Genomic DNA, 25,793 nt, shown 5'->3' on the forward strand with positions numbered 1-25,793 from the left:
TGCTATGAATTTTCTAGGTTACTACCGATACTGTGTCTTATTACTAAAGAATCAGTGACACCTTCAGAAGAAGACTAACTGTTAGTTACTTAACAATGTAGCATGCATATGCCACTTTAATTTGTTTGGAAAGTACTCTTGGTTTTAAAACTCCATATACTTTCAAGATATAATGTATTTCTCTAAATATTCTTTACAACGTCAGCTCCTAACTCTGTAATTATCTATAGTTCTTTACAACATGCACATGTCTAAATTTTGTTCGTACAACTCTTAAAAAAAACTTAACTTGCAATTCTATAGCTGTAGGTCTTCTTTTTTTTAATTTTTGAATCGAACCAGTAATAACTGTAAGGGAATGGTTCAAATCTATTAAAACGGTACTTTAGAAAACAGAAAATAGGTCATGATCCTATAGCCATTACATATTCTCTTCAAAATTTTTACATTCTTATTGAACAACTTATTATTATAATATTAAATCCATTATACGCTAGATAACTAGTTGTAAACTTGTAATAGTTCAAATACATAACTCTTAATATAATACTGATTAACTGATTTGTTATATAGCATAACTACTTCGATTTGATGTATCTGAGAGAGACTAGTATGGTAGTACTATTGAACCTGGCCCCATAACATAACACGGTGGTTGGAACTTGAAACTTCCCACAAGATGCATAGAATCAAGGACTAAGCTAAGCGTGAGCCAGCTGCGACGACTTGAAGTCAATGCCGTCTAGGCTGAAGCTGAATTATTGGAAGGAGCAGCTCCTCATCACATCGCATCAAATTACACAAAAATTTCCACAAAAACTTCTACTCCACGTCTTGCAATCACATGGCCTGTTTTAAAGTTTTGGAAATGAAAGTAACAATAAAATTACCATGCATGCACCTCAAAGGACACCAATATTAATACAGAGCCAACAAGATAATCCCAACACAAGTATAAGTCCAACATATTAAAAAAGTACTTCAGAAAACAGAGAATAAGTCATGATCCCTAGCCATTATATATTCTCTTCAAAATTTTACATTATGGAGGACTATATAGCTTCCAACACTCTTATTTAACAATTAAAGTGCGGTTTATCTCTCAAAGAGAGCTCCTTTTTTTGTGTAGAAAGAAATAAGAAGTAAAAAAGAAATAATCACGAGTGTCTCAAACTCTCAATCACGAATAAAAGTTGCAGAAAACCGTACTATTGCCTTGCTCGTACAAAGTTGAAACCTTCCTCAACTTGCAATTTCGTCGAGTCTTTCATGAGTTAAAAACACAAGTATGAACCATTATTACAAAATTAAAATCCAATTCTTAAAATCTTCTAATATTATAATTTTGGATAAGCCAATAAATTTTAAAAATTTCTATGAGATCAAATGATTTTTCGATTTAAATTTAGTTACGGTTTTTCATTTTACATGTTTAATATATTCTTCAATTTCAATCTCAACTACCTTGCTGTTCACTACAAATTCATTTCATTGCACGCATTATTAGCTTGCATAAGAAATAATTATTTTAGACTTCTTTAGTTTGTTATGTTTCTTTCATCTTTGTATAAGAAATACATAACTCTTAATACAGTACTGATGGTGACTAGTAACTAATATTAGCTTAACTACTTCGATTTGATGTATTTGAGAGAGATTAGTATGGTAGTACTATTGAACTCGGTCCCATAACATAACACGTCAGTTGAAAATTGAAACTTACCCCAAGATGCATTTATGTTGCCTGAAAGAAATAAAGTAGAATCAAGGACTAAAGTTAGTGTGAGCCAGCTGGGACGACTTGAAGTCAATGTCCTCTAGCCTCAACCTGAATTATTGGAAGGAGCAGCTCTTCATCATATCACATTATACAAAATTAATGAATAACTTTTCAATCACATGGCAAAAATTGAAGGTAACAATAGAGAAGTTAATGGCAAAAATGAAAATTACTTTGTATGCACCTTCTGAATTCCAAAATAACAATCAAGTACATCAAATTAATACAGAGCTAGCAAGACAGTCCCACAAAGGACACCAATATTTAATTATTAGGACCTTCAGACCCCTGTATGGTTAATTATCTTTGTCTTGTTGCCAACAAATTATTGACAACTGCTTCTTCATCTTCACTGTAAGCTTTGATATACCAACACACACTTCGGTTACAAAGCCTGCAAGCGTTGCATTTTTTACTCACCTTCATATCTAAATTTCCGATCACTTGTTTAGATCATATCATGGCTGCTGAACTTGTTGGTGGAGCTTTTCTTAATGGCTTCATTAACGTTGTCTTTGACAGGCTCCTTACAACTGATGCTGTCAACAAGGTGTTTGGCAAGAAGCTTGGTTCTGACTTGGTTCAAAGGCTGAAGACTGTCCTGTTGGGTGCTGAAGGTCTTGTTGCTGATGCTGAGTTGAAGCAGTTCGGTAATCCATCTGTGAGGAAGTGGCTCGATAGTCTCCGGGATGCTGTTTACTGTGCTGAGGACTTGCTGGACACTGTCCTCGCCAAAGCTGCCACACAAAAGGAGGAAAGTTCTTCCTGGTGGTCCCCTAGCTTCTTAGTCAACCGAGATAGGGATGACATGGTAGAGAAGATGGAAGGGGTGGTTAGAAGAATTGAGGATCTTGGAAAACAAAAAGATTTCCTTGGTCTTGAAAAGATTCCCACTGGTGGCTCATCATGGAGGACTCCAACCAGTTCTCTTGTGAGAGGGAATGTGTATGGCAGGGAGGATGACCAGAAGGCCTTAGTCCAGATGCTGAAGGACAACAATGAGCATCACCTGTCTGTGATAGCTATTGTTGGCATAGGTGGGGTTGGTAAAACTACTTTAGCCCAATGGCTGTACAACAATGAGGATGAGTTCATGAAGGGATTTGATCTGAAAGCATGGGTTTGCGTTTCAGAGAAGTTTGAAGTTGTTGAGACTACAAGGAATGTCATAAAGCAGATCCGTGGAGGTACTTGTAGTCTCGATGATTTTAATTCACTTCAAAATGCTTTGAAAGAAGAATTGTCCAATAAGAAGTTCTTTATTGTTCTTGATGATGTTTGGAGTGATGATGGTGACAAATGGAGTAATTTTATGACCCCTTTCCAACAAAATGGAAATAAGGGAAGTATTATTCTTCTGACTACTCGAGAGGAAAATGTTGCTTTCGCAGTTCAAAATTGTCAGCCTTATTTTCTCAAGAAGTTGTCGGAGGACTATTGTTGGTCAGTGTTTGCGGAAAATGCATCTTTTCCAGAATCAAATGGGAGAGCAGCACTTGAAGAAATAGGCAGAAAGATTGTCAAGAAGTGTGATGGCTTGCCATTAGCTGCAGAAACACTTGGTCGCTTGTTACGTACTAATCATGATGTTGAGAAATGGAACAAGATACTAATGAGTGATATTTGGGAATTTTCGTTGGAGAAGAGTAAGATTATTCCAACATTACTGATAAGTTACTTCCATCTTCCTCTATATTTAAAACGTTGTTTTGTTTATTGTGCTTTATTTCCCAAGGATTATAGATTTAGGAAAGATGAATTAATCCTTTTGTGGATGGCAGAAGATCTTTTACCACCACCAAAGAGAGGAGAGAGTTTAGAAGAAGTTGGTTGTGAGTGTTTTGATGAACTAACTTCCAGATTATTTTTCACAAAGGTTCATTATTATTTTGTGATGCATGATCTTTTGCATGACTTAGTAATATTCTTTGCTGGAGATTTCTATTGCAACTCAGAAGAACTTGGTAAAGAGGAGGAGATAAGGATTCTGACTCGGCATTTGTGTGTAGCTTTAAGTCGTTGTAGCTCAAAACTTTATAATTCTATTTCTAAAGTAGAATCTTTGAGAACATTATTATTGTTTGATGATTTCTCATCTCCCAACTGCAACATTGAAGCGGCAACATGTGAGATATTATCAAAGTGTAAATACTTGAGAGTTTTATCCTTTGATAAACTTGATGTGTGGCCTAATTCAATAGGAGAATTGATCCATCTGCGCTACTTGGATCTCTCTTGGACTGATATTAGGACATTGCCAGAGTCTTTGTGCAACTTGTGTAATTTGCAAACATTGAAGTTGCGTTGTTGTTTCAAGCTAACTTCGCTGCCTAGTGGTTTGCATAATCTTGTGAGTTTGCAGCATCTTGATATAGGAGAAACTGCTTTGGAAGAAATGCCCAGAAAAATGAGCAAATTGAATCAGTTGCACGTTTTAGGTTACTTTGTCGTCGGCAAGCACGAAGACAATGGAATCCAGGAGTTAGGAGGGCTGGTAAATCTTCATGGATCCGTTGAGATTAGGAAGCTGGAGAATATTGTTGATGTGCAAGAAGCAAAGAGGGCAAAGATAATGGATATGAAGCACATTGATGCATTATGTTTGGAATGGTCTTCAGGTGATGATTTGGTTTCAAGTACACAAAAAGAAAGAGACATTCTCGATAACTTGCAACCGCAGAATGGGTTGAAAGAGTTGATAATCCAGGGATACAAGGGTACAATATTTCCAAATTGGGTTGGGCATTGTTGCTACCAAAACATGACAAGTGTATCTCTAGAGTGTTGCAAGAATTGCTGCATGCTGCCTTCACTTGGACAGCTGCCATCTCTAAAGTCCCTGCGCATTGAAGGTTTGGATCAGCTGAGGAGTATTGGCGAGGAGTTTTACAAGAATGATGGAGATGATCATTCTTCGCATATTGCACCGTTTCCCACACTTGAGAGTTTGGAGTTTGATAACATGGCATGTTGGGAGGTGTGGCACGTATCTGAGTCAGAAACTTTTCCTCAGCTTAGGAAGCTTGAAATAAGAAATTGCCCAATGTTGAAGGAAGAGATGCTTAATCAGGTATTCTTCAGAATAATTTCTTCTTTGTTGGATGTTTCCAAAGTTCGCAAACTACGTATAGGCGACCACTTTATAAACCCGCAAACCGAGGCCATGTTTGTTGATGGGGATACTTTAACAATTAGCGGGAGTGAATCTGTGAAGGAGTCTGCATTTAAGGCAATGATCAGCATCAACCATCTACGTTGCCTCCAAGAAATACACATCTCAGGGTGTAGAAAACTAGAATTCCCCCAGCTACAGCAGCATAAGTATAATTTGGTAGAGCTACAAATACAATCCAGCTGTGATTCACTGAGCTCCTTGTCGTTGGATGTCTTTCCCAATCTCAAGAATCTCCAGATAGTATGGTGTAGGAATCTGGAATCAGTGTCAATGTCAGAGGCACCACACGCTGCTCTGGAAAATGTCACCATCGTCGGCTGCGATAAATTAGTGTCATTTGCTGTTGCTGGAGAAGGACTGGCTGCACCCAACTTGACTCATCTCAAGGTCAAATACTGCTCAAAGTTGGAGGCATTACCACGTGACATGAAGAGTCTACTCCCAAGTTTACAGTCCCTCGAGATATATGGTTGCCCAAACATTTGCAGGATACCAGAGGGTGGTTTGCCGCCTAACTTGAAATCACTTGCTGTGGGAGGTTGCGAGGAACAAGTGAGGGATCTATCATGGATGGGCAACTTGCACGCCCTCACTCATCTTACCATTGAAGGTTTAATGTGTAAGAACATAAAGTCATACCCAGAGGTGGGTTCGCTGCCTCACCTTCCCTCCCTTACCACTCTCAACATATGCTGGTTCCATAATTTGGAGACATTGGAGTGCAACGAGCTTCTCCGCCTCACCTCCCTTCAAAAATTAATAATTCAAAAATGTAGGAAGCTGAAGAATATGGAAGGAAAAAAGCTGCCTCCCTCTCTATTGCTACTCAAAATTGAAGGGTGTCATTTGGGAGGATTATGCAAGAATAAGCATCAACAAATTTGGCCCAAAATTTCCCAGATCCCCACCATTAAAGTCAATCGCAAGAAAATTTCCTGAATAGAGATTTCTGAGCAGGTAATTCTCTAATCTTCATGTTTCTCATGCTACCACAATTAAATTCACACACGCATAAATTTCCATTTCCTTCAAGAGAAAAAAGACAATTGAACTCGTATGCCAAATTGCAATCTTTTCTTCCATTTATCTCGGAACCTCTCACTTTGCACTTGTAGTTCAAGAAATATCTTTTCTTTCTTTCACAAACTCATTGCTCTCTCTAATATTTATTCACATTCATATTTTTCAATAAAATCACATTTACAAAACAAGGTAAGAATTAACATGAAACAAAAATTGAAGGACAGTGAACATCTTTTTTGTTGAAAAGATTCTTTTTTTTGTTGGTATGTTTCTCTCTTCCTCTCTATAATTTTATTTTTGCTTTGTGGAAAGAAAAGAGTTATAAAATGGTATGTGCAGTTTGTACATATATTAACCTGCAGTGGGATTCAAATGATTCAAGAAAAAGCATTGTCATAGAATATTTGATCTTTTTGGACTGAATTGAAGAGGATAGCTACAAATATACAGGGTTATTTTATGTAAAGTAAGTGTATTATGTGTATGGAAAAATTTTTCCTTTTATAACTTGTAGTATTATAACCATCAATCACTTTAGTTTCTTTATAATTTCTCTAGTTCTGCTTTGACTTCCTGTTCTTGGATATCATTTCTTTTCACTGCTAACTCTAAAATTAAATGAATAATCCAACATTGTGTTCATGAGGTTTTCACATAAGTGTGTCTGTGGTTACTGTGATGACATTATGATAAACACTTAGTCTTGAGATGTATATATATAATTTGTGTTTCAGGAGATACTTTGAAGATCAAGCAGCAATTGTCCTGAGTGCATTGCAGTTCTGGAATGGATCTTAAATGCCAGTTTCAGTCAAAGCAAGCAGAAGAAATGAAGAATCATTTTCCACCTTCACTTTCGTTTTTCCAAAGAAAAAACAAGATTGAAAGATAATGGATGCCATTATGAAAATTAGTAATAGCACATGGGTAGAAAAGATGATAAAGTTAGCATGAAGGAGCAGGTGAAGGAGTTGTGAATATCAATTCACATCAAATCATAACTTCTCTTTTTCTTTTTATTTGTATATTTCTTTGTTGTTTTATCGTTGATATCCAATGCATTAATACATGAGTTCAATTTGGAATTCTCTTACTACTTAGTCACAAGCGATCAATGGTAAAATAAATATTTGTTCATTATATTCCAAAGATGAACACTACAAATTTAAACATAAAAAAAAAAGATCATATTAAGATTCAATGATAATAAAATGAGTATTTGTGCACCATATCCCAAAATTACTAAAATAAAATAAAAAAGAAGGCTGTTTCCAAAAGCACATATTCATGTATGTTAATACCAGATTAGTTATGTGGTTGGTAAGATTTTTTTTAGTGTGTATGTAAGATTGTTTTGGTGTGGATTTTGAGAGCATTTTCTTCAAGCTAAGTAGATACTTACTTGGTGATGAATATAGTTGTTAAGAGGTTGTTAGTTAATGATATCAGATAAGACAGTGTTTGAAGGTGTAAATTTAGAGTTTTATTTGAATGATGTTTTGTTTGTCTTTGAGATCTTGTTAGTATTGCATCTTTTTGTATTGAAATAACGTTAGTAGTTTTTCTATTTCAGAGTTAAAGCATTTTTGAACTATTCAAGAAAAACATAAAGTCATTTTATCATTTATGGTTATGTTGGATCTTTTTGTATTTTTGAAGGTGTGTTTTTCTATTACCACCTGACATGAATAGTCTACTCCCATGTTTACACTCTCTCAAGATATATGATTGCCCAAAAATTTGCAGATTGCCAGAGGGTGGTTTGCCGCCTAACTTGAAATCACTGGATGTGGAAATTTGCGAGCAACAAATGAGGGATCTATCATGGATGCCCAACTTGGACGCCCTCACTCATCTTTCCATTAATGGTTATGACTGCGACAACATAAAGTCATACCCAGAGGTGGGTTCGCTGCCTCATCTTCCCTCCCTTACCACTCTCAAGATATCCTGGTTCAAGAATCTGGAGACATTGGACTGCAACGAGCTTCTCCACCTCACCTCCCTTCAACAACTGTGCATTGTATTCTGTGAGAAGCTGGAGAATATGGAAGGAGAAAAGCCGCCTCTCTCTCTCTTGCTACTTCAAATTCAAGACTGTGATTTGCTGGGAAAACACGGCAAGAACAATCATCAACTAATCTGACCCAAAATTTCCCACATTCCCACCATTCATTGTGTATTTATCATGCAGGTTCGGATCATTTTCCTTTGTGTGAGGCCCATGCAAACACATTTGGAATGTCCCTCTAAATTTCTGTTAGTGTATTAACCTGATCCATATGAATGATCGTATAATCAAATCTTTTCTTGTTTAAGTGGAGATTCTTCACTCATAGTTCTTCAATATGGACGTGTGGTTGTGTTCTTAGCTCTCTAGTAGAACTGCCAGAAAGTCTGTAAATGAGTATAACTGATTTTATTTTGTTGATGGGTCTATGTCCTTGTACAAGAGTTGTGTATGTATGCTTATTAGTGCTTGTAAGTTTTGAGACTTCTTTGTAGCTTTGATTTGAATAATAGTGAGCTTAATTAATTAATTCTTATTCTTAGAGTGAAAAACAAATTTTATATCATACTGTAAAAACTTTTTTTCTTATACTGCAAAATATTGATTAAGTATCTTGCCTATGAACCATGAAGACATGAATATAGTTGTTATTGATTCAATAGAAGTGAAGAATCACACACTATTTATCAGTCAATTCATTAAGAAACCATGCGTTATTATTATTTTTGTTATTATTTTACATCATGTGTACACTTTATCACAAGTACAAGAGCCAGTTTGCAGCAGTGTTAAAAGAGCATTATGAATTTTGCTTCAAATGTTTTACTGCACAACAGCGTCGACAAAATAAAATGTTCATCATATCATATTTATGTAAAATTAACGTATATTAGAAATAGCTTCTAAGAAAAAGTTTAAACCGTGCAACAAAATTTCCACAAAGACAACAGTTGCATTGGTCACAGTAAAGGCTTGAATGATCTCTGAGTTTGTTCTTGTAAGTTGTAATATGTGGTGTTAAGCTTAGATTTGAATTTGATCATAGTTTAAAAAAAAAAGGAAATCTCTAGTCAAGTTTCTTCGTGACGACCAAAGGTAGATTCCAGGGTAGGATCAAACCAGTGGAAATCATGGGCGTCTCTCTATAAACTCTTGTTGAATTTGTTATTCGATTCCTCTACTTAACTCACAATACAATCTGATGTCAGCCTCAGCAGTTAACTCAAAACTGTGTCTTAGTGTCATCCATCTTTTTCAATACTTTCTCTTAAAATTCGCTGAAAAACTATCTGCTGCTGGTGAATACCTCTCTCATGCGCTTAGTACACTTTAGCTGGTATGATAAGATGTTGTTTGCAAGCTTAATTTGGATATTCCTTTTGAAAATTTGGCAACTTAAAGTGCTAATTAAGTAATTATATTATTGGATTGTAACAACTAGCTTTCAACTAAACTCTAATGAGGATAACTCTAAACTTGATGATCAATGGGTATTGATATTTCACATAGCTCTATCTCATAACATTTCTTGTGAATATCAACTCAAAACAAATTTCCTAGAGGGCCTGAAGATAAAATTCTGAAGTCAAATTTTTGTTAATATACTTCAAGACGGCCTTTTTTATTTTTCAATTTGAAATATATATCATTGTATAAAAAATTGATGGAACATTTCTTAGGGGATGAATTCCTAGCATGAGTGCTCCTTTTATGTTTGATAGGTAATAAGAAAAGACATAAAAAGCAAGAAAGATACAAACAGAAAAAACAGAACTCCAATGATGTTCTAATATTGCATTGAACTTGTCAAATATCTTTTTCTTGACAAACCTATGTTTGTTTTCACTATTACCAGCCCAATTAAATGTTAAACCCCAACTTAAATAGAAATTCACTAAATAATAATCATAATAATAATAAAATAATAATAAATTAATAATAAGATCATCATAAGCTGCTCCTAACTAATGTTAGTCATTAACATTAACTGCACCTCTATAGAGTATCCACATGCTCATATTTTCATAGAAGCAACCTAAGTGACCAATAAAAGTTTTAGAAGACCGAATAAAGATTTAATCATTTGGAAAACAAATTAAGGACCATCTTACTTATTAAATAAATGTTTGAAATGTGCAAGGCTAAAGAAAATGTTGAAGGTTGGTTTACATGTAATGTAAGATTGGATAGATAGTGAAATTACTTAGTATATTTGTATTCTTTACACGTTGTTCCACTCAAATTGAAAGGCTTCATGAACTGTGGAAAATGGTTATTTGAGTTTGCCAAATTAATTGGCAACGATTCAGTGAGGAATATTTCAACTTCTTAAACTAAATTCAGAGGGGCAATTAGGGTAGAACCAGCACAAACAAATTTTATTATACAATTGATCTTTGCAATATAAAATATCTAATGTCATGATCTTGTTTCTATGGTTTAATAAACTAATCACCTAATATGACTTGGATATGCCTTGCATATTCCCAAAGATTGATAACTATTATTACCTTGGTCATGACTCATACCACAGTTGAAACCTTCTTCAACTTGCAGTTTTGTTGCATCTCTCGGTCTTAAAAAACACAAATTAAAAGTTCCAAACAAACTATTAAACTAAGACTAACGTACAAGTCATTGAAATAAGACAACTACCATGCATTATTGTTATTAATAACCTCATAATATATTACCATGATATACATACAAAAATGTGGTGCCAAAATGTTGCTAGTTCTATATAGTTTCCACAAAGACTAGTAGTGTCCATTGGTGACACGGAAACAATACCACTTGCAAGAATTAAAAAATGAGAAATTAGAGCAAAGCCAATTAAGCACTCCACTGCTATGAATTTTCTAAGTTATTTCGGAGGTGATGCTGGGTCTTGTTGCTGAGGAATGAGGAACGATTGACATTGACACCATCCAAAGAGGAATCTTAACTCTTAGTTACGTAGCAATGTAGCATGTATATGCAGCACTTTCTTTGGAAAGTTTTCTTGGTTTTAACTCTGTAGAATTTCGTGATATTGTATATCTCTAAGAAGAAGACAATACCATGATTCATGTGCAGTGAAGACAATACCACTTGCCTCATTGTTGGGAAAACTTTTATAATACATGAACGTTGTTGAACATGTACATCAAGTCAAAAAAATTTCATCACGTATTTACTGTAAAGTAATGTTTGTTAGAAACAACTTCCAAAAGCAAAGAGAAGAAAAACTAGACCTTAAATCCTTAATTAATTAGGATTAGGAAAGTTAATATTGCAGCATCAGCATCATTATTTTATTATGATCCCTAAACAGCTCATGAATCATGATGATTTTTACTGTGATACAAAATTTCCACAGAGACTACAATCCCATTGGTCCTTCAAAGTTAGTTGGAACTTTCCACGCCTTCAAAAGTTTCTTACGATACGAATAAAGGCTATACGCAGTTACGTTGTACCTTCCAAAATAACAATTAACGATAACAATTAAAAATATAAAGAAAAATAATGTTATATTAATCATTTGTTTCATCATTCAAACAAGAATTTAAATTACCTCAGAGACTTGCTTGACACCTTCTTTGTACACTTGATTAAGAAAACCACTCTATCGAATTCACTATACCCTGACACCATTGTTCTCTTACCTTCTCCGAAAATCCATTCACTTTTCTGTTTCCTTAGTTGATCTATTCAATTTGTTGTTGAGATCATATCATGGCTGGTGCACTTGTTGGTGGAGCTTTCCTCTCTGGCTTCATTAACATTGTCATTAACAAGTTCCTTACAGAGGATGTGGCCAACAAGGTGTTTGGCAAGAAGCTTGGCCCTAACTTGGTTGAAAGGCTGAAGACTGCTCTGTTGGGTGCTGAAGGTCTTGTTGCTGATGCTGAGATGAAGCAGTTCGGTAATCCATCTGTGAGGAAGTGGCTCGATAGTCTCCGGGATGCTGTTTACTGTGCTGAGGACTTGCTGGATGCTGTTCTCCTCAAAGCCACCACTCAAAAGAATGCAAGTTCTTCCTGGTCCCTTAGCTTCTTCATCAACCGAGATACGAAGATGGTAGACAAGATGGAAGTGGTGGTTAGAAGAATTGAGGATCTTGGAAAACAAAAAGATTTCCTTGGTCTTGAAAAGATTCCACCTGGTAGCTCATCATGGAGGACTCCATCCACTTCTTTTGTAAAAGGGAGTGTGTATGGCAGGGAGGATGACAAGAAGGCCTTAATCAAGATGCTGAATGACAACTGTGAGCATCAATTGTCTGTGTTTGCTATTGTTGGCATAGGTGGGGTTGGTAAAACAACTTTAGCCCAATGGCTGTACAACAATGAAGGGGAGTTCATGAAGGGATTTGATCTGAAAGCATGGGTTTGCGTTTCGGAGAAGTTTGAAGTTGTTGAGACTACAAGGAATGTCATAAAGCAGCTACACGGAGATTCTTGTATTCTCGATGATTTCAATTCACTTCAAAATGCTTTGAAAGAAGAATTGTCCAATAAGAAGTTCTTTATTGTTCTGGATGATGTTTGGAGTGATGATGGTGACAAATGGAGTAATTTTATGACCCCTTTCCAACAAAATGGGAATAAGGGAAGTATTGTTCTTCTGACTACTCGGGAGGAAAATGTTGCTTCCGCAGTTCAAAATTGTCGCCCTTATTTTCTCAAGAAGTTGTCGGAGGACTATTGTTGGTCAGTGTTTGCAGAAAATGCATCTTTTCCACAATCAAATGGGAGAGCAGCACTTGAAGAAATAGGCAGAAAGATTGTCAAGAAGTGTGATGGCTTGCCATTAGCTGCAGAAACACTTGGTCGTTTGTTATGTACAAAGCACGATGTTGAGGAATGGAACAAGATACTAATGAGTGATATTTGGGGATTTTCTGTGCAGAAGAGTAAGATTATCCCAGCATTACTGATAAGTTACTTCCATCTTCCTCCACATTTAAAGGGTTGTTTTGTTTACTGTGCTTTATATTCCAAAGATCATAAATTTGAGAAAGATGATCTAATCCTTTTGTGGATGGCAGAAGATCTTTTACCACCACCAAAGAGAGGAGAGAGTTTAGAAGAAGTTGGTTGTGAATGTTTTGATGAACTAACTTCCAGATTATTTTTCACAAAGAATGAAGACTTTGGTGATTATTTTGTGATGCATGATCTCTTGCATGACTTAGCAATATTCCTTGCTGGAGATTTCTATTGCAACTCAAAAGAACTTGGTAAAGAGGAGATAAAGATTCAGACTCGGCATTTATGTGTAGATTTACGTCATTGTAGCTCAAAACTTTATAATTCTATTTCTAAAGTAGAATCTTTGAGAACATTATTATTGTTTGGCGCTTTCTCATCTCCCATTTGCAACATTGAAGTGGCAACACGTGAGATATTATCAAAATGTAAATATTTGAGAGTTTTATCCTTTGATAAAGTTGATGTGTTGCCTAATTCAACAGGAGAATTGATCCATCTGCGCCACCTGGATCTCTCGTATACTGAAATGGAGACATTACCCGAGTCTTTGTGCAGCTTGTGTAATTTGCAAACATTGAAGTTGTATCAATGTTCTGAGCTAACTAGGCTGCCTAGTGGTTTGCATAATCTTGTGAGTCTCCGGCATCTTGATATTAGAGGAACTTCTTTGGAAGAAATGCCCAGAAAAATGAGCAAATTGAATCAGTTGCACGTTTTACGTTCCTTTGTCATCGGCAAGCACGAAGACAATGGAATCCAGGAGTTAGGAGGGCTGGTAAATCTTCATGGATCCCTTGAGATTAAGAAGTTGGAGAATATTGATGATGTGAAAGAAGCAAAGAGCGCAAAGATAATGGATAAGAAGCACATTGATGAATTATGGTTGGAATGGTCTTCAGGTGATGATTTGGTTTCAAGCACAGAAAAGGAAAGAGACATGCTCGATAACTTGCAACCACACAATGGGTTGAAGGAGTTGAGAATCAAGGGATACAAGGGTACAATATTTCCAGATTGGTTGGGGCGATGTTCCTACAACAGTATGACAAGTGTATATCTAGAGTCTTGCAAGAATTGCTGCATGCTGCCTTCACTTGGACAGCTGCCATCTCTCAAGTTGCTGCGCATTCGAGGTTTCAATCAGGTGAGGAGTATTGGCGAGGAGTTTTACAAGAATGAAGGAGATCATCATCATTCGTTGCATATTGCATCGTTTCCCTCACTGGAGAGTTTGAAGTTTCATAACATGCCACGATGGGAGGTGTGGCACGTATCTGAGTCGGAAGCTTTTCCTCAACTTAGGGAGCTTGAAATAACAAGTTGCCCAATGTTGAAGGAAGAGATGCTTAATCTGGTACTCCTCAGAATCGTTTTTTCTTTGTCGGATGCTTCCAAAGATCGCAAACTACGTATAATCAATAGTGAATGGCGCAGCGAGGCCATGTATCTTGATGGGGATACTTTAACAATTAGGGGACGTGAATCTGTGGAGGAGTCTGCATCTCAAGAATCTCCGGATAGAAGGGTGTAGGAATCTGGAATCAGTGTCAATGTCAGAGGCACCACATGCTGCTCTTCAACGCCTCTCCATCTCTGAATGTCCTGAATTAGTGTCATTTGCAGGAGAAGGACTGGCTGCACCCAACTTGACTCATCTCAGCATCACACATTGCTACAAGTTGGAGGCATTACCACGTGACATGAAGAGTCTACTCCCAAGTTTACACTCTCTCCAGATATATAGTTGCTCAGACATGTGCAGGTTGGCAGAGGGTGATTTGCCGCCTAACTTGAAAGAACTTAAAGTGGGAATTTGCGAGCAACAAATGAGGGATCTATCATGGATGCCCAACTTCCACGCCCTCACTCATCTTACTATTTATGGTTTTGAGTGTAAGAACATAAAGTCATACCCAGAGGTGGGTTCGCTGCCTCACCTTCCCTCCCTTACCACTCTCAATATATGCTGCTTCAAGAATCTGGAGACATTGGAGTGCAACGAGCTTCTCCGCCTCACCTCCCTTCAACACTTGCACATTTATGACTGCGAGAAGCTGGAGAATATGGAAGGAGAAAGGCTGCCTCCCTCTCTCTTACTACTTCAACTTTCATGGTGTCGTTTGCTGGGAGAACACTGCAAGAACAAGCATCAACTAATCTGGCCCAAAATTTCCCACATTCCCACCATTGAAGTGGACTCCAAACAAATTGTCTGAACAGAGATTTCTGTGCAGGTAATTCTCTAATCTTCGTGATTCACACATGCACAAGTGATACTTATTAAAAATCCTATTTTTCAATAAAAGTGCATTTACAGAGGAATAGAAGAATTAATTACCATGAAATAAAAATTGAAAGACAATCAATATCTTTTTTCGTGTATCCAGCACTTAAGAATTTTTTTAGATATATTAAACAATTGGATGAATCAAATTTACTGTTTATACCATCCTCTGCAGGTAGCTTCTACCGAGGTACAAGTACCCAGATGGCTAAGATTTCAGCACATAATCTTTATATAAAACAAACCATACTTACATTACCTTCATTCAATCAAAAGAACTGATTTCTGTTTTAGATTCAGGTAGGTATAGTTTTACTCTATTCCTCTCTGCAATTTACTTCAGGTTGGAGAATATGGCAGGAGAAAACCTTCCTTTTTCTGTTACTATTTCAAATTCAACACTGTCCTTTGCCCGGCAAACGCTACAAGAAGAGTTGCAGCTAAACTCTTTATGAAGGTAACATAAACTTGATGGATCTAGAGGCATTGATCTTTGAAGCTGCTCTATCTCATATCATTTCTTATGAATACCAACTCAAATAGATTTTCCAGGGGCATCAAGAAATAGATAACTGCTATGGTGGAGGGTCTACTTTCTTTCTGGATTCAACCATTAAAATGTGCATTAGGCAGCTTCTTTGGCAATTGCAACTTGGTGAGCATGTAAGTACTTTTGTAAAATTTTGCATTGCGGTATTATTATTTTTTGTCAATCTTTTCTCAAGCTAAATTTGTCCCTTTCGGTTCTGTTTTTGAAGCTAAAAAGGAATAATACATCATTGTGTATTTATCAAGCAGGTTATGATCATTTTCCTTTGTGTGAGCCCAAGCAAACACTTTTTGGAGGGCCCCCTCTATATCCCAATTAGTGTATTAACCTGAACAAATGAATGATCAGATGGTTAAATTCTTTTCTGGTTTACCTGGAGTTCTTCATTCATAGTCCTTCAACTTTGAGGTATGATTGCAATCCGAGCGCTCTAGCCAAAAAGTTTGTAAGCAACGGCCGTCTATTGTATCTATTGTACCTGGAGTTCTGCATGTATGCTTAATAGTGCTTGTATGTTTTGAGACTTGTTTGTAGCTTTGATTTGGAAAATAGTAAAAAATGTTACCCTCCCGTGGGTTTTTTAATCTCACATTGAGAGGTTTTTTCCCATGTTAAAATTTGGTGTTCTGTTGTTCTGTCTTATCTTCAATTATTTGCTGGTATTAACTATTGCCATAGTGTGCTTATATTATGTTTGGCTGCTTCTAAATTATGCCTTTGACAGGTTTAGTTTATTCCCACAATGTTAAATATCTTGCCTATGAAAATTATATTGAGGTGCATTCTATATAACTCGTAGCTTAATGTTTCCAAATTCCAAATGTGGACACAAGTAGGGGAAATAAAGCCTTGGAGTCTTCCTTGGTTGAATATACCAGGTACCTTTCATTATGTCTGCTTTCTCTCTCTCCTGTTGTTTGTATATGGAGATATCAAAGTGTCTACCATGCTTGTGGATTTAAAGTTCAAGTTTAGTCTGATTGATAGTTTACAGCCGAGAAATTCCACGAAGAGGATAGATAGTACTTATGCTAAATTTTGATTATTTAAGTTTTACAAACTTGTCATCATATTATTATTATTCAGATATGTCCAAAGATTCAAGCCTAAAAGGCATTTAAAAATAAAAAGGCATAGCTCTTACTAGCTTTTGGTAACATGTACTCTCTTACCGGTTATTTACAAATAGTTGTTTATTTTGTTCCTTTGATTAGGATAATAATGAAGCTTTTTATCTTCTCCTGAGTTTCTTTGGACACTCACACCGAGATATTTTTTCCCACGTTAAATTTTGGTGTTGTAGTTTGTGCCTTCTCTTTAATTTTGTGCTGCTATTAACTATTACCATAGTGTGCCCATGTAATGCCTTAGAGTGAAAAAAATGATTGTACAATGTTAACGTAAATTAAGTATCTTGTCTCTTGAGTCTGGACCATAAATATATAACATTATTTTCGCTCATAGTTCTTCAATTCACAGTTGTGATCGCAATCTGAGCTCCCTGGTGGAACCACCAGAAAGTTTGTAAACAGCAGCTGCTTTTCTGGTGAAGTTTTGCTCGTGTTTTGTTGGTTTCATTTTGTTGATGTGTTTGTATCCTTGTACAAAGAGTTGTGCATGTATGCTTATTAGTGCTTGTAAGTTTGAGACTTGTTTGTAGCTTTGATTTGGATAATAGTGAAGCTTTTTACTTTCCTGTGGAGTTTTTTTTTGCTTCTCTTCAATATTTGGCTGCTATTAACTATGAAACATATAATATATAGGATTCTCACAAGATTAGAAGATTATAAAAATTATATTAAGGTGGATGCTGTATAACTAGTAGCTTAATGTTTCGAAAATTATAAAAAAGAAAAAAAGAAAAAAAACTTAATGTTTTCAGATGTGCAGACAAGCAGGAAAAATCTTTAAAATGTGGTACCAAAATGTTCCTAGTTTTATATAGTGTCCATTGCTGACACGGGAGACAACACAACTTGCAAGAAAGAATGAAAAGTTATAACCAAGGCAGTTAAGCACTCCACTGCTATGAATTTTCTAGGTTACTACCGATACTGTGTCTTATTACTAAAGAATCAGTGGCACCTTCAGAAGAAGACTAACTGTTAGTTACTTAACAATGTAGCATGCATATACCATTTTAATTTCTGTGGAAAGTACTCTTGGTTTTAAAACTCCATATAGTTTCAAGATATAATGTATTTCTCGAAATTTTGTGCGTACAACTCTTCAAAACTTAACTTGCAATTCTATAGCTGTAGGTCTTCTTTTTTTAATTTCTGAATCGAACCAGTAGTAACTGGAAGAGAATGGCTCAAATCTATTAAAACAGTACTTTAGAAAACAGAAAATAGCTCATGATCCTATAGCCATTACATATTCTCTTCAAAATTTTACATTATGGAGGACTATATAGCTTTAAAATTTTACATTCTCATTGAACAATTTATTATTATAATATTAAATCCATTATACGCTAGATAACTAGTTGTAAACTTGTAATAGTTCAAATACATAACTAGTAACTGATTTGTTATATAGCATAACTACTTCGATTTGATGTATCTGAGAGAGACTAGTATGGTAGTACTATTGAACCTGGCCCCATAACATAACACGGTGGTTGGAACTTGAAACTTCCACAAGATGCATTTATGCTGCATGCATCAAATAAAGTAGAATTAAGGACTAAACTAAGCGTGAGCCAGCTGCGACGATTTGAAGTCAATGCCGTCTAGGCTGAAGCTGAATTATTGGAAGGAGCAGCTCCTCATCACATCACATCAAATTACACAAAATTTCCACAAAAACTTCTACTCCACGTCTTGCAATCACATGGCCTGTTTCAAAGTTTTGGAAATGAAAGTAACAATAAAATTACGATGCATGCACCTCAAAGGACACCAATATTAATACAGAGCCAACAAGATAGTCCCACAAAGGACACCAATAAATTATTAGGCCCCTCACACCCCTCTATTGTCAATTGTCCTTGACTTATTGCCAACGAATTATTGAGAACTGCTTCTTCATCTTCACTGTAAGCTTTGATATACCAACACACAGTGCGGTTACAAAGCCTGCAAGCGTTGCATTTTCTACTCACCTTCATATCTGAATTTCTGATCACTTGTTGAGATCAATCACACAATGGTTCCTTCATTTGTTTATGGAGCTTTCCTCTCTGGCTTCATTTCCATTGTCATTAACAAGATCCTTACAGAGGATGCGGCCAACAAGGTGCTTGGCAAGCAGCTTGGTTCTGACTTGGTTGAGAGGCTGAAGACTGCTCTGTTGGGTGCTGCAGCTCTTGTTGCCCATGCTGAGATGAAGCAGTTTGGTAATCCACTTGTGAGGGAGTGGCTCGATAGACTCCGGGATGCTGTTTACCGTGCTGAGGACTTGCTGGATGCTGACATCACCAAAGCCGCCACTCAAAAGGAGGTAGGTTCTTCCCTCAACCCCATGAATTTTTTCATCAACCGAGATAGGAAGATGGTAGATAAAATGGAAAGCGTGGTTAGAAAAATAGAGGATCTTGTAAAACAAAAAGATCCCCTTGGTCTTGAAAAGATTCCCACTGGTAGCTCATCATGGAGGACTCCGACCAGTTCTCTTGTGAGAGGGAATGTGTATGGAAGGGAGGACGACAAGAAGGCCTTGGTTCAGATGCTGAATTACAACAGTGAGCATCACCTGTCTGTGATCGCTATTGTTGGCATAGGTGGGGTTGGGAAAACAACTTTAGCCCAATGGCTGTACAACAATGAGGAGCTCATGAAGAGATTTGATCTGAAAGCATGGGTTTGTGTTTCAGAAAATTTTGATATCATTGAGACTACAAGGAATGTTATAAAGGAGATCTCTCCAAATTCTCAAGGTCTTGAGAATTTCAATTCACTTCACCGTGCTTTGAAAGAAGAATTGTCCAATAAGAAGTTCTTTATTGTTCTGGATGATGTTTGGAGTGATGATCTTGACAACTGGAGTAATTTTATGACCCCTTTCCAACAAAATGGGAATACGGGAAGTATTGTTCTTCTGACCACACGGGAGGAAAATGTTGCTTCTGCAGTTCAAGATTGTCGCCCTTATTTTCTCAGAAAGTTGTCGGAGGACTATTGTTGGTCAGTGTTTGCAGAAAATGCATCTTTTCCAGAATCAAATGGGAGAGCAGCACTTGAAGAAATAGGCAGAAAGATTGTGAAGAAGTGTGATGGCTTGCCATTAGCTGCAGAAACACTTGGTCGCTTGTTACGTACAAAGCATGATGTTGAGGAATGGAACAAGATACTAATGAGTCATATTTGGGGATTTTCTGTGCAGAAGAGTAAGATTATCCCAGCATTACTAATAAGTTACTTCCAGCTTCCTCCACATTTAAAGTGTTGTTTTGTTTATTGTGCTTTATATCCCAAGGATTATAAATTTGAGAAGGATGAATTAATCCCTTTGTGGATGGCAGAAGCATTGTTAACACCAGAAGGAGGAAAGAGTTTAGAAGAAATTGGTCGTGAGTATTTTGATGAACTAACTTCCAGATTATTTTTTACCAAGAATAATGACAGGGATGATTATTTTGTGATGCACGATCTCTTGCATGACTTGGCAATATTCCTCGCTGGAGATTTCTATTGCAATCTAGAAGAACTTGGTAAAGAGGAGGAGATAAGGATACAGCCTCGACATTTGTGTGCAAATGTACGTTATTGTAGCTCAAAACTTCATAATTTGATTTCTGAAGTAAAATCTTTGAGAACATTATTATTGTTTGGCGATTCCTCATCTTCCTACTGCAACATTGAAGCGGCAACATGTGACATATTATCAAAGTTTAAATACTTGAGAGCTTTATCCTTCTGTAAACTTGGTGGGGTGTCACGGTACATGAAATCTTCATCCTTCAGTATACTTGTTGTGGTGCCTGATTCAATTAAAGAATTAGTCCATCTGCGCTACTTGGATCTGTCTTGGACGAATATTAAGACATTGCCGGAGTCTTTGTGCAACTTGTCTAATTTGCAAACCTTGAAGTTGTATCATTGTCGTAAGCTAACTACGCTGCCTACTGGTTTGCATAAACTTTTGAAGTTGCAGCATCTCGATATTAGAGAAACTGCTTTGGAAGAAATGCCCAGAAAAATAAGCGAATTGAAAGAGTTGCACGTTTTAAGTTCCTTTGTTGTCGGCAAGCACGAAGACAATGGAATCCAGGAGTTAGGGGGGCTGGGAAAACTTCATGGACCCCTTGAGATTAAGAAGTTGGAGAATATTGTTGATGTGGAACAAGCAGCGAGTGCAAAGATAATGAATAAGAACCACATTGATGAATTATGCTTGGAATGGTCTTCAGGCGAAGATACGGTTTCAAGCTCAGAAAGAGAAACAGACATGCTCAATAAGTTGGAGCCGCAGAATGGGTTGAAACAGTTGAAAATCACGGGATACAAGGGTACAATATTTCCAGATTGGTTGGGGCGCTGTTCCTACAACAATATGACAAGTGTATGTCTAGTGTCTTGCAAGAATTGCTGCATGCTGCCTTCACTTGGACAGCTGCCATCTCTTAAGTCCCTGCGCGTTCAAGGTTTTGATATGCTGACGAGTATTGGCGAGGAGTTTTACAAGAATGAAGGAGATCATCGTTCTTCGCATATTGCACCGTTTCCCTCACTGGAGAGATTGGAATTTGAGGATATGGCACGTTGGGAGGAGTGGCACTTACCTGAGTCAAAAGCTTTTCCTCAGCTTAAGAGGCTTGAAATAAGAAATTGTGGAATGTTGAAGGAAGAGATGCTTAATCAGGTATTCTTCAGAATCGTTTCTTCTTTGTTGGATGTTTCCAAAGTTCGCAAACTACATATATACGACTACCTTTTTGGACAGCACACCGAGACCATGAATCTTTATGGGGATAGTTTATCAGTTTCGGGATGTGAATCTGTGATGGAGTCTGCAATTAAGGCAATGATGAGCATGAACCATCTAAGTTGCCTGCAAGAAATAAACATCTCAAAGTTTTCCTCTCATGTATCCTTTCCGGGCAATTGTTTTCCCAAATCTTTGCAAAAGCTGAAAATCTGGAGGTGTAGAAAACTAGAGTTCCCGCAGCAACAGCAGCACAAGTATGATTTGGTAGAGCTACAAATACATGACAGCTGTGATTCACTGACCTCCTTGTCGTTGGATGTCTTTCCCAATCTCAAGACTCTTGATATATATCGGTGTTCAAATCTGGAATCAGTGTCATTGTCAGAGGCACCACACGCTGCTCTTCAGCGTCTCACCATCAATAAGTGCTCCAAATTAGTGTCATTTGCAGGAGAAGGACTGGCTGCACCCAACTTGACTCATCTGAAGATAGAAGGGTGTATGAATCTGGAATCAGTGTCAATGTCAGAGGCACCACACGCTGCTCTTCAACGTCTCTCCATTACTTACTGCCACAAATTAGAATTCCCCCAGCTACAGCAGCACAAGTATGACTTGGTAGAGCTACTAATACATTACAGCTGTGATTCACTGACCTCCTTGTCGTTGGATGCCTTTCCCAATCTCAAGAATTTGGAGATACAAGGGTGTAGGAATCTGGAGGCAGTGTCAACGTCAGAGGCACCACACGCTGCTCTTCAACGTCTCTCCATCTGTTGTTGCAAGAAATTAGTGTCATTTGCAGGAGAAGGACTGGCTGCACCCAACTTGACTCATCTTCAAGTCAGCTTCTGCTCAAAGTTGGAGGCATTACCACGTGACATGAATAGTCTACTCCCAACTTTACACTCTCTCCGCATATATGGCTGCCCAAATATTTGCAGGTTGGCAGAGGGTGGTTTGCTGCCTAACTTGAAAGAACTTGAAGTGGGAAATGGCGAGCAACAAATGAGGGATCTATCATGGATGCCCAACTTGCACGCCCTCACTCATCTTACCATTTATGGTTATGGGTGTAAGAACATAAAGTCATACCCAGAGGTGGGTTTGCTGCCTCACCTTCCCTCCCTTACCACTCTTTGTATTGAATGCTTTGATAATTTGGAGACATTGGAGTGCAACGAGCTTCTCCGCCTCACCTCCCTTCAACAATTGACCATTCGTTGGTGTCCAACGCTAGAGAATATGGAAGGAGAAAAGCTGCCTCCCTCTCTCTTGATACTTAAACTTACATGCTGTGGTTTGCTGGGAAGATTATGCAAGAATAAGCATCATCAAATTTGGCCCAAAATTTCCCACATCCCCACCATTGAAGTCGTCTAAACAGAGATTTCTGAGCAGGTAATTCTCTAATCTTCATGTTTCTCATGCTAAATTCACACACGCATAAATTTCCATTTCCTTCAACAGAAAAAGACAATTGAACTCGTATGCCAAATTGCATTCTTTTCTTTCATTTATCTGGGAACCTCTCACTTTGCAGCTGTACTTCAAGAAATATCTTTTCTTTCTTTCACAAACTCATTACTCTCCGTAATACTTAGTGTTTGTTATTGATAAAAAAAAATCTTCTTTTAAAAATTCAGCGTGTTTGGCAAATTTCTAGTAGTAAAAGTAAAAGCACTAGAAAAATAAAAAAAATATTTTTGTTGAGAAGCTGTAATTTATAGCTTTTTTTAAAAGATCTTTTTTCTTAAAAAAAATGTTTTTCATGTAATAAATAAATAAAAAAGTACTTTTATATCATTATACCCAAACATAAAATTACTTTTCATTTTCCATAAGATTTTTTAAAAAAATATAACTCGAAAATTTTTTTTTTTAAAAATTCACCAAAACAAGCCCTTATTAACATTCATATTTTTCAATAAAATCACATTTACAAAAGAACATAAGAATTAACATGAAACAAAAATTGAGGTACAGGGTTATTAAGCTGAAGTGGGACTCAAATGATTCAAGAAAAATCATTGTCATAGAATATTTGATCTTTTTGGACTGAATTGAAGAGGATGGCTACAAATATACAGGGTTATTTTTACGTAAAGTAAGTGTATTATGTGTAAGGAAAAATTTTTCTTTTATAACTTGTAGTATTATAACCATCAATCACTTTAGTTTCTTTATAATTGCTCTAGTTCTGTTTTGACTTCCTGTTTTTGGGTGTCATTCGTTTCACTGCTTTGTGTTTCAGGAGATACTTTGAAGATCAAGCAGCACTTGTCTTGAGAGCATTGCAGTTCTGGCTGGAATGGATCTTGAATGCCAGTTTCAGTCAAAAAAAAAGCAAAAGAAATGAAGAATCATTTTCCACCTTTACTTTCGTTTTTCCAAAGAAAAAATAAGATTGAAACATAATAGCACATGGGGAGAAAAGATGATAAAGTTGCTATTAGCATGAAGGAGCATAACAGGTGAGGAGTTGTGAAGAATGTCATGAGGTGCAGAAAATGGCAGGGGAAAAGCTGCCTTCCTCTTTTTTATTGCTTCAAGTTGAAAGATGTCCTTTGTTGGCAGAAGGCTGCAAGATGAAGAAACAATATCAATTGCAGAAGAGAGGGAAGCTTGAAAGCTAAATATGCAGAGTTGATAAGCTTGTTTGTGTGAAATTGTGTTGAGAGCTCAGATTGAACTTTGTATCTTGGAGGCTTCATCATGATTCTATGTAGTCCAAAATCTCACCTCTTGATTTGATATAGTTTTCCTAACAAAAACATAGAAGCTGCACAGTGCCACATTTCTGTTATTTAATATAATTATTTACAGCAAAGTAAGTTAAGATCAATTTTTTAACAGGTTTGATAAATTTCATCTAAAGAATTTCTATAGTTCTCTGCAATTAAACATCAGTTTCACCATGACTCGTTATTCTTTCATTACTTTTACTTTTCTTTCTTGTTTGATTTTTATTAACTAGCATTATAAATGTCACTGAAATGATAAGGAGTAAGATAAAAGAAAACTGACTATTTTCTTCCTTCAGTTTTTTGCGTTGTGCTGAGCATGATTACAGATTTCTTATCTCTTTTATTTTTAAGAGTTTAATTTTATACATTTACAGCCGTCAAGCTATCACATCTGTATTTTTGGACGACTATTTTTACCGTCAATGAAAATAGTAGTTATTTTTAATGATGTGATGTTGTATAATTGAATACACATGTAAAACTGTTTTACATTAAATTCTATTTTTAATATGTATATACAACTTTTCCTTGGAAAGAAATGCATTTTACACAGTAGTGCAGCCACATCCGTTCTTTTAGATGACTACAAGTGTATTAACCCGTGTCATGCACGTGATAAGATTGAAATTATAATTTTAAATTATTTTGTTAAGATTAAATTAAATTATAATAATTTGATTAATAAAAATATAACATGTTATGTATTATTTGTTTTTTCTTAATCTAGTATTAAATATATTAACTCTAAAATAGTTATTAATTGATTTTAGTAATCTACTTTCTTCAATAAATCAAACATATATACTCAATGTAACCATAAACAACTTAATAATACTTAGACCCACCAACAAATTTTTATATATTTTACTGTCAAGTAAGAACATATCAAAATTAGCTTAAAATAAATAATAAATTATTAGAGAATTCTATGCACAAAATTTGCTAATAAACAATAAATAATTTAAATCTACTAAAAAATAACTCAACACTTTTCTTTGATACCTGCAAAACATATACCTGAAATAATATTATATCAATGTTAGTATACAGTTTTACAATCATCGACCGTATTTACTATACATGACTCCTTAAAAGTTATTCTACACGCGTGTGCAGTCGAAAGATAAATTACTGGACTTTATTTTATTTTTCTAAATTATTATCATTATTTATTATTCATTAAATGCTAATTGTAATATTGTAATTTAATTATAATAAATATATGTTTCTAAAATAAATTTAGAAGAGAGAATAGTGCTTTTATTTTGGAGGAAAAATGAATTCATGAGGAATTTACACCTCACTTTTATTAGTTGATAATGTATTAAATATTGATTTTATATAATTATAATAAAAATATTTCTCTAAATTAGTAT

At 36.1% G+C, this 25,793-nt stretch overlaps 1 protein-coding gene across 15 annotated transcripts in view; it reads left to right on the plus strand.

Annotated features, from left to right (window-relative positions):
* LOC107472853 (putative disease resistance protein At3g14460) overlaps positions 1 to 25,793 on the plus strand; it is a 209,571-nt gene that overhangs the window by 5,914 nt on the left and 177,864 nt on the right. For 10 of the 15 annotated variants that reach the window (XM_052257185.1, XM_052257177.1, XM_052257182.1 and 7 more), the window contains exon 1: positions 18,782 to 22,771. In XM_052257185.1, the coding sequence (XP_052113145.1) occupies positions 18,950 to 22,771 (3,822 nt within the window). In that variant the 5' untranslated portion in view covers positions 18,782 to 18,949. Of the gene's footprint in view, positions 1 to 2,014; positions 5,913 to 6,712; positions 8,531 to 18,781; positions 23,072 to 23,656; positions 23,778 to 23,924; positions 24,506 to 25,793 lie in introns of those variants that run through there. The other 5 variants (XM_052257190.1, XM_052257191.1, XM_052257179.1 and 2 more) reach the window with 5 other exon arrangements.

Source organism: Arachis duranensis, chromosome 2, assembly GCF_000817695.3.
Source record: "Arachis duranensis cultivar V14167 chromosome 2, aradu.V14167.gnm2.J7QH, whole genome shotgun sequence".
NCBI classification, from domain to species: domain Eukaryota; kingdom Viridiplantae; phylum Streptophyta; class Magnoliopsida; order Fabales; family Fabaceae; genus Arachis; species Arachis duranensis.